This window comes from Phalacrocorax carbo, chromosome 3 (genome assembly GCF_963921805.1).
Source record: "Phalacrocorax carbo chromosome 3, bPhaCar2.1, whole genome shotgun sequence".
NCBI classification, from domain to species: domain Eukaryota; kingdom Metazoa; phylum Chordata; class Aves; order Suliformes; family Phalacrocoracidae; genus Phalacrocorax; species Phalacrocorax carbo.
Genome location: NC_087515.1, coordinates 39,678,525 through 39,693,911, shown reverse-complemented (window position 1 = coordinate 39,693,911; position 15,387 = coordinate 39,678,525). Strand labels below are relative to the sequence as shown.

The following is a 15,387-nucleotide window of genomic DNA, read 5'->3' as shown; positions in this document are numbered from 1 at the left end:
AACTGTAACTGGAGTCAGTCAGTCTTTGAAAAGGTAGGCACTGTCTACCCTCACTCCCTGCCCCACCACTCTAAATTTATTGGACCCACACAGTTTAATGCAAAGCCAGTACTTTGGCAAGCTGTTAACATGGGAATTGCATTTCTACTGCAAGGTCTACTCCGAACTTGCAATTTGCATTGAAGGAGTTGATATCCTAAAAAAATCCTCACAGCATACACATTTGAAAAAGAACAAAAACATTAAGTAGGGCTTGTTGCACTACATACGAACACATTTTACAATGTAAAATGAATATACGAATGGACTTTATACCTATATAACAATAGAATATATAAGGACTTGTCCAGCCATGACATCGGTCTCTCTCTACTTTTATTAGTCATGTTTAAAAATGGCATCCTGGTCCAACCACAACTCTCCTGCTCCTTACCTGGTCTCAGAAATTGCAGCAACTTTCAAGTAACTGGCCATTATTTTGTTAAGACAAATCCCTCAGAAATGATCTGGTTTTGAAATCAGAGTTTGCAATTGCATCCAGAACTCATGCTGGAAAACCCTGAAGTTCGTTCTGTGAGGATTACTATTACAACTATTTCCTACCAGGAAAAAAACCAGTAATAAGGTACATGCATTCTTTCTTTCCTTAGAAAAATTAACTTCACTTTAAAACAGCTAAAGAGCAAATGGAAAGTATTATCTATAGTGTATATAATGCAATGTCCTCTCAACAGATCAGTGAAATCTCACTTCCAATGCTAACAGAAAGACTAGCACTGACTAAAATTGAAAGATTAAAACCTCCTAAGGAATCTGAAATACTTCAGAGTTCTGTAATTTCACAAAATCACAGTGGAGAAAAAGCTGGATCTCTTCTCCCTTGCCACAAACTAACAAGTTAGAAAAGTTTCAGAACCTGCAAATAGCTAACTTACACTTCAGAAAGCCCTAAGTGTCAGAACACATCAATGAAATTTTTACAAATCAGGATGTAAACAAATGGACACCTGAGCCAGGACTGAAGACCAGCAGTCATTAGACAGCATCATTTGCTCAGAACCCCAAAACAGCATTATGCAAAGTCTTCCATTTCCTGGTTTGAGAGCTGAAGTCCACTGTATTTTTCCTCACAAATATAGAAGCAAAGACTGAAAGTGAGACCCAGAGTTCTGTCAATGTTCTGCTATGACATATGGAGCTAATTACCATGTATGGAAGTCAAACACTGCTACATAGCTTTAAGTTATTACAGCCGGCAAAACGGACAGAAAAGGCCATCACACTGGCCTGCTAAAGTAGAGGAGAGAATATCTTTCGCACAAGATGTGCTAAGAAAACACACTTGCCAGAAAATTACTGTATCTCAAGCTAATCTATCTCTAGCAAGGCCTACCAATATGAGTTAAAACACAACATCTTATCAGGGACATTCAGAAACTCATCCACCACACACAGTGTTAACAAGCAACACTACACTGAAAATACATGCTCTGCCATCATCTGCTGGGTATAAGAACCACTGTTCAATTAACCAGCCTTGCAATTTACAAACCATCAATGCTTAAGAGAAGATAAAGCACCAATTTTTTTTCTTTTGAAGATCATAGTCAAGGAGGTCAAGATTACAGACTAAAAAGAATCAGATGCTGGAAAGAGGAAGGGGTTGGAGAGGCATGTAAGAACATTTCTCAAGAATTTTTGTTTTGCAGCAAAGCAACAACTGCCTAAATTATGAAATTAGAGTCTTCATACTTAAAAGATATTAATTACTCTTTCTCTACACATACACACATCCAATTTCACAGCTCATACTATCAATTCCAGTTCCCCTGCAATACAGAGTCCAGGTGCAGATGCTGAGCAGCAATATCTACTAGAAGACAGTATTACAAATTCCTCATTCCTAACCTTGAAGCATTCAGGCAAAGGGCTTGCCTACATTAGAAAGCCGAGAAAGGTTCTACCCTTGAGGGGAAAAAAAGCCAAAACAAAAAACACCAAAACACCACACCAAAAACAACCAAAACACGCAGCAAGTCAAAGAACAGTACTGAAGAAAGTAGTATCTCTGCCAAAAGCTGACCAAATACCAATCTCGTCCAACATTTTGTTTTTGGCAATGGACACCCCATGGAAGAGAGTACTTGGAGAAAACAGTGAAAAAAATTCGAAGTAATTACAGGAATAGGAAAATTTCCTTTAATAGTTCATGAGCATAAAAGCCTCTGCTCACAATGAATGTATATGCATAAAAACATCTGCAGATCAGTGTTTTGTAACTGACTGCATGAGAATTTCATATCAGAACAATTTCATGATTTTCCCTTAAATATATTGCAATCACCTCACCTACCTTTAAAATCCTTTCCACAATCTGAAATATAAAAAGCTTATACACTTTTTAAAAGTCATATTTCAGTAATATCTTTGTCTTCATAAAACAGCTTTTAAAATAAAATAAGAAAATAAGGGATGAATAAATTACAGCAGAAGCCTTATATTTAATTTGCACTGTTTTTGTCTTCCTTCCTTCCTGGGCTCAACTTACCTAAAACACATGTAGGTTTTTCTGGGGTTTGGGTTGGGGTTTTTTGCATTTGTACGATTTGTCTTGAATTTTTAAATGAAAACCGCATATATTTATGTGTAACAGCATATTTCAATAATATCCTATTCATTTTTTGTTCAAATTTCCTTCCCAAATGTGCACATACAGCACTGCTCATCTATGATTGATGTGCTCCCTTTCCTCAGTATTTAGCAAGAGCCTGACTTTCTAAAATCTCATGTAGCTATCACTGAAGAACAGAGTACTGAATTAAGTTTGCAGAGCGTGAACAAAAATACTTCTTTTCCTTCTTATCTAAAGGCTCCTCACAGGCAACCTACTGCCCACACAAGCATCCTGAAGTTATACTGGAAACACAGGGCATGGAATAGTTCAGATACAGCAAAGGTTTCTGAGCCAGAAGGACTGATGGTGGCAGTAGCAGACAGTTTCACAAGACAAGCTCAGGAGACCAGGATAGAGATGAAAATACTAGGAAATCCAAGGAGGTCCAAGTTCACAACAGTGTAAATAGGGTTATAACATCACTGAGCAAAATAAGGAGGATCAAGCTTTGTTTACATCGTTTGAGGCAGAGTTTGCCTGTGACTCATCACAGTGGTCTGAGCTTCCTTGAGCTCTGGCCGCAGTGGGTGTTCCTCTAGCCTCAAACTCAAGCTAGCCTTTTTTGTGCTGTGCTCACCAACTGACATGAGGCTCTAGGTTTCCTACGGTTTTCAGCAGAATCAAAAAGTATCCCATCAGCCTGGCACTGATGCCTGAGCTTACAAATCTACTAACAGGCTAGAAGTAATACCTGTTAAATGTTTGTCTTTAAAGAGGCTTTGCTGGTAGCCCTGTAGAAACACCAGATTATTCACTGTTTTAAAGCACACAATTGTTTATTTTGTAATGAGTTTTTAATTTCGTTCACCTTGTAACTAACAGAACAAGGTGGGGGTTTTTAAGCACTTCCAGTATCAAGGATTTTTTTGTTAAAGAACAGTATTTTAAAAAGATTAATCTTCCATCCAAGTATTAAAATTCTAGAGCCAACAATACCTGCTTTGTAGCTTGAATTCATTTGCATGCACCTAAGACTGATGAATCGGATTAAAATGCAAGACTCCATATGCTTCCAAGAAACCACATGCAAATGCTTTGTGTAACTCCCATTTTAGTACAGCAGCTTTATCTTTCAGCTGGACACTCATCTGTTAATATGAATTACCAAATACATTCCTTTCCCCCAAAACAAGACCAAAGGATGATCCATGATTTTATAAATCGTTTGTTTCAAGCTGTTACTCACAGAACCGATTCTCAGATAGTATTGTAAAGAGCATTCAAATGGCACCCCAAAAAGCTTCATTAAAAGCAAATTTCTGGAGTACAACATGCTCTACCTCAAAAAAGTAATTTCAGAACATTTGTTCTAATGGTATTTCTTCTAGTAAACATAAAGGTGCATGGCTAGATTCCTATGAATATGAAAGTCAAAAGTAAAGAATGCCTTAAAAATACGGATCTCAGTGATATTTAGCAGGATAATTGCTTGTGTATTCCGAACAGCCATTGCTGCAGAGTACACAACGCTTACACAGGCATCTGCAAAGTGTACAAACCTTAGAAAAGCTGTACACCTCTTAGCAAATAGGTGCTAAGCACTTCTGAAATGTAAGTGTTTAGGTAAATGTTTAAACCTGTATTTAGAAGGTTGTCTTTTCAGATAGTCTTAAAATACTGGCTCAAAGTTATAACAAAAAGCAGACCAGAGTGTGGTCAGAGAGCCTAGTTTCCAAATATTTTTCAAATATGAGATCATTATAAACAAGAATACTGCTGAGGTATTAAAAAAAAAGATTTTTGTAAATAAAACACATTCCAGAATTTATCTTGAATGTTTCCAGGTAAAAAAACCTCCCCATAAAAATGGATTACAGAGATCTCAAAAGAAAACAGACCTTCAGCAAGTGCTCTCACCTCTATCTACAGTCTTGTCTGATTCACGAATATAATATTTCAGACTAGCAACTAAGACAGCCATTTCAGTCTTGGAGATCAGATTTCAAAAAGATGACGCCCTTGAAGACACATTCAACCACTTGTCTTGTATATGCTTACACACAGCTGGCCTAATCCTTTTCCTGACTTCAGATGTGTCAATGTTAGAAAAAATATACTAGTCTCCCTATCCTAAAACCAAAACATACTATAAAATATTGTTTATACTATAAATACTACTTTCTACTATAGAATAGTGTACTATAACATAATGTTTACTACACTATACAATAGTTTTCCTCACAGCTTGTTGCTATGATAACACACATTTTGTTACAGGTAATTTGACGTAGCTTGGCTGACACCAAATTTTCACCATGTAAAACAGCACTAGATTTTCAGTAACTTCTCAGACACAGCACAGCTGAGAAACAAAACCATACTGTTTTAAGGAATCCAACACGCTAATTCACCCACTGAAAAGAAGTAACGTTCTAAAATGAAGAGTAAAAAGAATGCTCTTGACTAATGGTGTGCATCCTCTGCATAGCATCCTGAATTTGCTTCCCGTAACTGCCAACTTAAAGAGAAAATTACTCTTTTAAAACGAGACACCAAAATAGCCACTGCAGTGCCAGGCAGAGGTTACGACCCAATGCCACTATGTAGACAGCATAAATACATCATTGCTAACTGACAGTCTCCCAAAAGTCTAATCATTCAAAATCCTCGTCAAATGATCTTCAAAAAACATTGTCTGCTCTTGCCCTGAAAAGCTTTTGCCCAAGCAGTGACAAGTACTTGGAAGCAGCATGAACATTTAACATTTGAAGAACAAGGTAAATACTTACTTAGTGGACTTATTCACAGACATGCTACTGTACACGTCTGTGCCCCAAACAAACCCTACTCTGTCAGGATATTCAGGCATGCAGCATCTTTAAGCACAGTGCAACCATTCCAGTGATCGGGCACAGCCAAGCAAACGGAGTCTCTGATAACTACATCTTCCCTAGTGTATGTAGTTAGGTTGCCTAGAGAAGCAGCTGACTCACTCTCTACAGCGAGAAGGTCCCTCAAAGCAGAAAAAGCTTTAATTGTGCAAAACCTCAGACTTACTCAATGATATCCTCAAAATACAGTTTAACTACAGAATATAATGCAGAAATCTTCTCTTTCTCTGCAATAAATGGGGCAAACAAGCTCAGTAATAAACCTCTAGGTTGGCAGTAGCTACCAACAAATATAGCTTGTCCTAGAAAAGTTAAGGATGGCAATACACCACGTACAACTCTGGCAGAGACGTATCTAGTTAAGAAAAATATCTTCAGAAGCCAGTTTGTCCCCAAGGAAAAACTGGCCAATGCACCAGTAACTTAAGTTTGATATTTATGATCCAGAAAGAATACTAAAGTCTTTGTCAAATATGAAGCTTCCACCCACATATCTGTATTTAACAAAATACACACTGGGAGCATAACACAGTAATGTAGTGCTGTGGATAAGATTCTCAAGTGTTTTCAAACCAATGATTCAAATTATAATTCATGTGGATGCGTATATTAAGCACAGAGGGTTCGCAAACTACTACCAAAAGCCTCTTTTCTCTGAAAAATTCCCCCAATCATTTATTTTGTATTGCTGTTTAACTTATGAGAGCTGCAGTTCAGTTATGACTAGCACTGTGAAAGCAGCCTGGAATATAGTCCCTATCTTTAAGAATATTATCCTGTTTAAGAATAAGATCTCATTAACCAAAGAATGGGAATTTTATCAAGCAGTCCATACATACATTCACAGGCCTACACATGACTCAGTGCTGAAGGAAAACATAAAAGGAAAACACAGGTTCAAAATAAGTACACTTCACGTAACACCACAGGTACACATCACAAGACAACACTTTCTTTGCTCAGCTTTAGGCAAGAAATACTTTGTTATTTTTACAGGGTAGGCTAATCCCATGAGATGGCACAATGAATTTTATGCTTACATGGCCAAAAGCAAGTACCACCAAGTGGCTTCTCACCTAAATGCCTGGCTGCAAGCACACGCAGGAAAAAAAAACAACGCTCTTTTAGCCTCAACCTCTCTTCCTCTGAGGATGCAAAGGCAGCTTAGACAATATACTTTGCTTCTAACCTAGCACATGCTGCACTACAAGCTGTTCCCAGGAACTGGCCCTGGGACTGATGGAAAAACCCCACCAGCTGAACTGCCAGTTATAATACTTCACTGTACAGATATCAAAACTAGCGTGTTTAATATTCTAAAGATCTTTATAAGTAAATTTTTTTGAAGATGAACTGATTTTTGATTTACAATCTAACAGCAAAACCTATGTTATTTCAAATTTTCACCTTTTAATTTTACTCTTTTCATTAGTATATGAACTGCATAACTTTTCAAACAGTTAATTCATAAATGTAAGTGGTACATATCAATCTCCAAATAACATTAACCTCTCTAACAATATAATGTAACAATTAAAAAACTTACAGTGCGAGCACATTTCCAAAGGGTAGCTTGCCTCGTTTCCCTGAAACACAAGAACAAAGTTGCAATTATTCCCAGGTTAGCTTAGAGGAACTATAGGTTTCAGCACTGTAAAGGTCTCAGGCAATGCAAGTTACATAGTAATTAAAAATATTTTCTAAACCCAAAAACCACTGGCAGTGTTTTATTTGGATAGGTCTATGTTACCAAAACATATAAAGAAATATAAAACCACTGAAAGGTCTCCTCTGATGAGAATTCCCATGAAAGTATCAGCAGTCCACATGACAACAAGGACCTCAATGTCACATTCTAAACTCAAAACAAAAAAAATTCAATCTCACTACTTCTGTATTGTGCAAATGCTACTTTTCAAGGTAAAATAATGTTTAATTTCAAGACTTCACATAATCTGCTTTAGCATTTTATTTTATACACAGAAACATACATCCTTACAAATTACCATGACAAACCTTACTCAATTAGCATAGGAAAAACTGCAGCATTTTTTCCTCCCCAGAGCCCCCTGCCCACTGCCCCCAAAAAGGATTCACACAGGAAGAATGATGCAAAAAAGTGCTTTACATGACTAGAAATTCAGATGTAGCAGCTTTACTTTTAAATATTTTTGTAATGTACTACGTTAGTATGTTCCTGTTTTGTAGCTGAATGCAAAGTTAAACTAAGATTTTTAAATCCTTGCTTGCACTACAACAGTCATAGCAAGAAAAATTTAAACCTTGAGTGTACAGTCACTTTGAACTTGCACATGCTAAAATCCATAACTACTGCAACATAAACGCCATAAGACACCAAAATTAAAAGTTGGTATTGTTTCCCAAATGCCTCACTTTGAGCCAGAGAAGATCAAAATGCACACGCTTCATATTTTTTCAGTAGCAGCCAAAGGACCAGATAACTGAAGACATTCATAACCAAACATTTTCAAAATATTATTTTAAAGGGAGTGTTTTATACATGGATACAAAACATATTTAAGATGAGTCCAAGACACATTCTATTCAGCAGTGATTCTCTTACAGTGTGGAGCATAAAGGATTCCATAGCTGAGCACTTGCACAGAAAGACTCCTCAAAATTATACAAAATTGAACAGAAATACAGAGATTGACAGAAAAAAAAAAAAAAGAACTACATGTAGCCTGGAAGCATGCGACTGCATTTCCTAATAAGGACAGAAAGGGGCAGAACAAACATCTCATGAATCTAAACATGTCTGAGACAAGATATATTGTTGGGGGGTTGTTTGCCTTTTCTTTTTTACCTCCAGAACACATACACTTTGCTTATCCCCCACAACCCACGAGCTCTCATGCTTCTTTGAAGAAGTTAATACACTTTCTTCCCCAATGTCTACTCATAGCAAGACAAAGTAGCAGAATAGAAACACAGACTAGGACCATCAGGTCCCTAAGACCTCAAAAGCATTACTGAGATATTCTACAGGAGAAACTTATTCCACTGTGGCAGGGAAGCCAGGAGAAGAGTGCCACACAGAAAATCTTGGACGGAACCCAAAGTCTTAGAAAAAACAGTGAAGACCAAAACAGGTAGTAAAAGCCTAATGTATGTGTATGAATATAAAAGGGTAGGGGTTTTAAAATGGGAGAAAGCAGAATTTTGAAACAAGAAGAAACAGGAACCAGGGGATCCAGCTAGGCTGCTCAAGACACGAGGTCATGAAGAGGCAAGAAAAACACCAGACTGGAAGGCTGCAAATTAAAGGAGAAAGTTGAATTAAAACCAGTGCACTTATGCACATGCACATACAAATATACAACCATAACTACATTAGAAGACTGTTCTAGGCACTTAAATCCTTGCTCAGGTGTTGGAAGAAATTTAATTTCTAGTACATGCTACTGAAATCGATCTGCCTGAGGAAGCATAAAATTGATAATTGAGCAGGAAAATTTAAAAACGGGATTAACTTTTTTTCAGTTCATGAACTAAGTGTAATATCTATAAGGAGTCTTATTGTGCATGTAGATGCACATGCTAAGCCATAATCAAGTTATCTACATGAATCAGCCTAAAAAAATATTTGGAGAGCCGAGAAAACAGTGAATAAACTTCAGCTTAGCTATTCTGTGGAGCAGTTACTCCTAAAAAGAAGTGTTAACAATACTTACCTATCCAGGACAGGCACTTGGATATCTAAAAAAATTAGAAAAATCTTGTAAGTGACAATGTAAAAGTTACATGATTATTCAATATTTGCCTCATAGGATTTAAGTAAGGTGTTTAAAAAAAGTAGTCACCTGCTATTGATGTGCTGAGCATACATCTTCACAGGAGAATCCAAAAGTCTACTAAGTTTTAAAAAGATTTTAATCCTTTTTTTTTTTGTACAAATAAATGTTCAAGCTACTCATGCCAAGATTCCTGTTTGCACAGCTGTGACCTGGACAAACACAAAGGTGTTCCACTATACCAAAGACTCGATCCTCAGAAATGAAGATTAGTGATTTGGTCTTGGGGACAGGCAGTTTTCATTGTATTCTGAACAGCAGTACAAAAATGTCACTTCTCTGTCCCCAGATACAATCAGTATGTGTGCACACTGTATAAGATAGAATATAAGCCTTGAAATACAAGTGCTAAATAGGCTGAATATTCTTTTGCTGTTTAAGAATAGTGAGGTAGTCAGTAAGATGGAAGGTCTAGCTACATCCACATTTATGTGTTATGAAATAAAACCAGGGAGGGAAGCACAGCTAAGACTTCATAAAGTATCAAATTATTCCTTTAAGAAAAGCAAAAAAAAAATATCAAGGACACATGGTCATCTGTAGTTTTAATGCAAAGAACTAACAGAGTTTAACACTAGGACTAGGTAGCATTCCAAAGGATGCTGGAAGATATAACTTTGTGATTGGATGTACTAACAGAAAATTTTACATCATCATTCCAAACCTTATTCAGCAAAGGAACACTGCATTGATTTTTATTTTATGAAGTTTTAAGAAAATGAGACTCATTTGTAAAGACAAAAGGCACCGTAAAATCTCCAGATAGCATCTGCCACTTCATCTCTGATACTGAGGTGGTCATTTATACAAATAAATGTGTAGAGTAACAAGGTTCCAACTCTCAAGATTGCCAACTTAAAAAACCCTCATATTAGTATTTCCTGCCAGATATATATTTAGCACACCTTACATGAAGTGAGATTATCCTCTCCTATACACCATATTAGCACATTTAGAAACAAGTGACACATGGTTTGCTGAAGAAATGCAGCTTGTACAGCATCAACACTCCGCAACAGATTTACTTGGCACCTACGCCTAGTATAAAACATGCTTTCCTCAGCTGCATCTGGGTATTACTACCATACTGCTGGAGTTCAACTCTATTCTCTCAAGTTACACAATTAGAACAAGCAGCTGGAATATGACAGGTATTTTGAATAACCTTATCCTTTTAGAATAGTCTTGAAATTTTTTTTGAATGCTGTTAGATCCCTAGAAGTTAATTCCTGGTTGAACATCAGCAAAACCATGGCTTACAGACAGAAATAATTACAGACCAGGAACAGTTCAAAGCCTAGGCTGACAAACAGAAAGCTGACCAAATTCTGAATAATGCAGAAATATCAGTTCACTAGAGATAAGTCAAAACATGTCAAAGTATTTCAGAAGTTCATATGACATGTAAGTTTTTTTCCTTAAGAATAAAAATCTTCTTTGCAATTCTATTCTCTATTGATTATTTTCCTTTTCTCCTTTCAGCAGCCGTGCCTTTTTACTGATTAAAGGATGACCTGTTAATGGACTTTAGTCTTATTTCTTCTGTAGATTATCCATAAAAATGTGCTTTTTGATTTTCCTTTGGCAGTTACTTCAAACACTAATTGTTCTCTCTTAAGATCAGTTTTGTAGATGCTCCTCCACTGTACGGTAGTTAAGGGCAATTATCTTGACAAGTTTCCCCTTAGTGAAAGATGTGAAGAGCTGTGGATAGAAAATAAGAAAGGAAATTTGCAATTAGCAAAATTTGCACAGAGGCTAAATTCTTAGCTGAAGTTGTTTACACAAAACAGCTTGTACACAGTAAGACATCAGACTGCAAAACACTTCAGCATACATTAGTAGAATACTCTGCCTAAATCTGTTTAATCGTATGTTACTTTTCTGCATGAGGTACATATTTTTGTAAATAGTTTGGATACTTATATTATAGGGTCAGCCTTCAATTAGCTTCTTGCTTTTATAAAGGCAGAAAATGTGTTTAAATGCCAGCAAGCCACAACGTCAGCTCAGGACTCATCTCAAATTTAGTTCTCAAAAGGAGGTGAGGGACTACAAATACAAATGACCTCCTGAAACAGTTTAGAAGTTCGATTGTTTCAAAGCTTTTGATTTGTTTCCATAGCCAGACAATAAATTAATTCACAAGTGGCATGAGTGGTCCCAAGATCTATTTAGTGCATGTATAGGAGGTAGTTGTCCAAGACTTACTACAATTTCTTCAGCAACATACAAAGAAGTGTAATAAGCTCATCCCTGTAAATAGCCTTAAACATGCAAATTGCCTTGATGCTGGAGTTGCCTCTCACACCTGCGCACCAGAGCTTCCCACAGAAATGGAACATTACTAATGTTTCTCCATTCGTGTTTTTGACACATGAGCACCTCATGGGGTGTTGTCAACATACTGCATATTGTGCTTCCTGCACCTTCTACGTTACTGATTATCTTTGTTATCACAAGAAACTAGGGTGTGCAAGTGAAACAGTTAACCAAACCATGCCAGCTGGGGGTCAGAACTAGGGATTATCAAGAAAACCAACTTCAATTCTCAATTTACACAAAAAGCTGTTTTCTGTTACCCACTACTACAACTAGAAAAGGATGGGAGTGTTAAGACAACAGATGGCAAAGGCTGACAGTATTTAAGAGCCTACTCAAAAGACCTTCCTCTTCCACAAACACACAAAATCCTTCTCTATCTTTTGTCATTCTTCTCCATCATTCTCAAAAGTAATGATTAATGAAAATTACCTGTTGCAGAGAATTCTTCCTCCTCCTCCTCTGAGCTTGTTTTCCATGCATTGCCATTTTCACAACACTAACAATGAAGAACTGCCAACTTGGTGAAGAGAAGTTTGGCTTTTTGGGTTTTTTCTTTTTTTTGCTTTGGTTTGATTTTTTTTTTAAAGTGGCCCTTGTATCCCAGGCTACTAGAGCTTTGGCTGTCATAAGTTGGCACTGTATTCTTCATCAACAATCACTAGGCAAGCTGGCAAACTAAAAAGGATGGTACTTGTTATCGAGACTCCAAAAACTTTTGCATGAATAGAACATGCCACACAGACACATCCACAGTGGTTTACATATTTGTTAAAACAAATTTCAGACAAAGCCCAGAGGCTTTAAGCCACTATAATATTTGAATTTCTGAATTACTGATGGTCAGAAAATTATGTAAGATCTCACCTACTGTAATTTGTACATTTCAAATGCAACTTACCAGAGCAATTAAAGCCTAAACGAAGTTTACCAGAGCACAGATAAAAGACATGCCCATAGCTTCTGTAGACACCACAACAAATATGGCTTAGAACAAGACAAACAGGAATAAAGTTTGACTGAAAAAAGCTGCAGTAAAAAAACACCTTCATCTACCCCATTCAGGAACAGTTCGAATAGACTTGGCCTTTTTTGTTCAAATCTGATTAGAAAAAACCAAAACCCAAAAGACCTTCTCTGTATTGAGTAGTTTGGTGAGGATGTGTCTTAGCCTGAGAGGAGCCTGTGAATCAAGAAACATGTTACTGATCATCCTCTAGTATATTTAACAGGAATATCTATTTGTACACTACAAAAGGAAACTTGTAAAGGAGACGTCATAGACAAGATTGCTAGGGAATCTGGCATTTGTGTTTGACTCAGAGTAATTAAGTCACCTTTTAGGATTTTCATTGCAGCCACTAAAAGACATCTACTTAAAATTGGGATCTTGCAACACAGTTACCCAAAACCAAGACTGGAATTAATTTAAGACCTGATAATAGTGCAGACTAACTGCCAAAATATATAAATTAATATTTTAAACAACTTGGTGACTTTTGCATTGTTTTGTGCACAGCAGCTACTAAGTACTTGCTTTGCATAAAAGTATTCAGGCACAGAGTACAACCCCCCAAATACTAGCTCCTCGACATTAGCAGCTCTCTAGCACAAGTCTCTACTCAAATACTAAAAGAATAAATTAATCTCTGAGGTTCCTATAATCATTCTAATGTTGAGTCAGATCATGAGATGCAGAATAATTAAGCAAAGCCAGTAAATTAGAAGGCATTAAATTAGAAGACATCTAGAAGTTCGAGCAACCTAAGACCAGTGACAGTTCCACTGTTGACCCCAAATTCTCAACCTAGTTTCTGAGACCATGCCCCACAGGAGTTAGACAAAAAATGCTTGACACCCACCTCGCATTCATTAAGTTCCAAAATTGAGAATCATCTGGCACTATGCTGTGCTACACTTCCCAATATTACTTTGTTTTTCCAGGCCATCAACCAATCCCATTCACTCTTCTGAGGGGCAGCCCAATTCCTTGTCTCTCTAATCCTGAAGCTAAGATAGTGTGACAGTAGTTCACAGATGCAGGACTTCCAAGCTGAATCCAACTAAGACAATGGATTGAACCTTCGCAGTTACACAATTTTCACCCCTTCAGCTCTTTATGCTCCACCCATTTTTGTAACTAAAGCTGTGGAAGAGTCCTGCCACATATTTCACAGACACCATCTTGTCTGTCTAAAAGTCCAACACAGTACTTAAAATTTGGAAACCATCTCATTTCCCTTCTGGATTTTGGACTGTCAAATCTGGGCAACTTGTTACCCTTTGGCATGAACATTCAGTTGTCTGCATGCACAACAGAAGCAATTAAACAAGTTACAAACAAGTAAGGAATTCTTACAGGGTATCCAGAAAAGTAAGGGATTACAGGAAAAAAAAAAAGGGGGAAAAAAGAAAAGGCAAGGAAGAAAAACATAAAAGCAGTAGTAATGGTACCAGGTAAGTAGCACAGACCACAAGCGTTAACAGTAAAGACTCAGGCATTCAGAGTTGTGCTCTCCTGCTCTTCAAGTAAAACCTCTCATTAAAATTAATAATTTTTATTAGCAATACTCCAACAGCTAGAATTGCCATCATATGTTGAATTCACAGCATGGCATGGACCATGAAGAACACAGAACACGGCATTTACCAAACAAATCTTGCAATGTTATGTTAGCAAAAGAATAAACAGTATTACTATGGAAGAGTATCCACCATTTGTTCCTTTAATGCTTCAGTCAGAAATAAGGTGCATATTAGAGCAATGCATTATTGTATGTTTTCCTAGACTTCTGAACACAAGATACATCCACAGAAGCAAGCTATGAAATTTAGGTATTGACCTTAAATCTTGGCATTTACTTAGTACTTCCTATGAGCTGTTAAAAGTAAGAGTTCCCTAGGCACACAGGGGTAAGGAATGGATTCAACATCCAAGTTTTAGGAGGAACCCTAAACATTAAAAAAAAGAACCCACCCTTGAACTTACTTTAAAATTATTCCAAGTGTTTTTGGGACACATTTGGTTTCCCAACTATGACTGCTGGTCATTGGGAAAACCCATAAAGCACGAAGAAAAAAAAGTTGCAGGAAGGCTATTTATTCTAGTAGAAGAGTTTTAGTAATTTCTCTAATGATTTTTCATTTCTCCAACTCAGCTACAACCCAATATTTGAAGCTTCTCATGTTGAAGACACTAAACCAAATGTGTCCGATAGAGAGAAACTGAAAATTGCTATCATCTAATTCTTGTACCTTAGTGGAAAATCGTACACATTTTGACTCTGAATTTGCCAAGGGATTGCTAAGATGTTCTCCTCTACTCTTTTTATTCACATACACAAATATCCAAATGTTGACTCAAAAGGAGTTGAAAAAAGTGAGAAACATGTTTTTAATGCCCCAGATAACGTAATAATTGAAGTGTCAAATGCTTTAGAAGGTCTAATAATCTTCTCTTTAAAAAAAATCCCTACAACCTAAAAGAGCTAGAGAAAATAGAGGAGTTTCATTTGGGATAAAAAAATCTGAAGAGTTATATTCAGTTAACATGTTGTTGTCCGATCAATCTATGGTTTGAGGAAATGCAGACATTTCCCATTTTCTGTCAGCCACAATTTTCAAGAGGATACAACTACCTAGCATGATATGCCCACAACTCTTCAGGACCTCCATTATGGTTCCACCTAGCTGTTTAAGACCAATTACATAAGCCTGCCAACTTACTCTTCCATTCCACCTTCAC

At 36.9% G+C, this 15,387-nt stretch overlaps 1 protein-coding gene across 2 annotated transcripts in view; it reads right to left on the bottom strand.

The window, feature by feature from the left end:
- The window catches only part of PPP3R1 (protein phosphatase 3 regulatory subunit B, alpha), a 40,276-nt gene that overhangs the window by 9,413 nt on the left and 15,476 nt on the right, over positions 1-15,387 (bottom strand). Inside the window, exons 2-3 of one of the 2 annotated variants that reach the window (XM_064446641.1) lie at positions 9,201-9,225; positions 7,052-7,091 (exon numbers count right to left, since the gene is read on the bottom strand). In XM_064446641.1, coding sequence (XP_064302711.1) covers positions 7,052-7,064 — 13 coding nt within the window. In that variant the 5' untranslated portion in view covers positions 7,065-7,091; positions 9,201-9,225. The remainder of the gene's footprint in view (positions 1-7,051; positions 7,092-9,200; positions 9,226-15,387) is intronic. The other variant, XM_064446640.1, reaches the window with a different exon arrangement.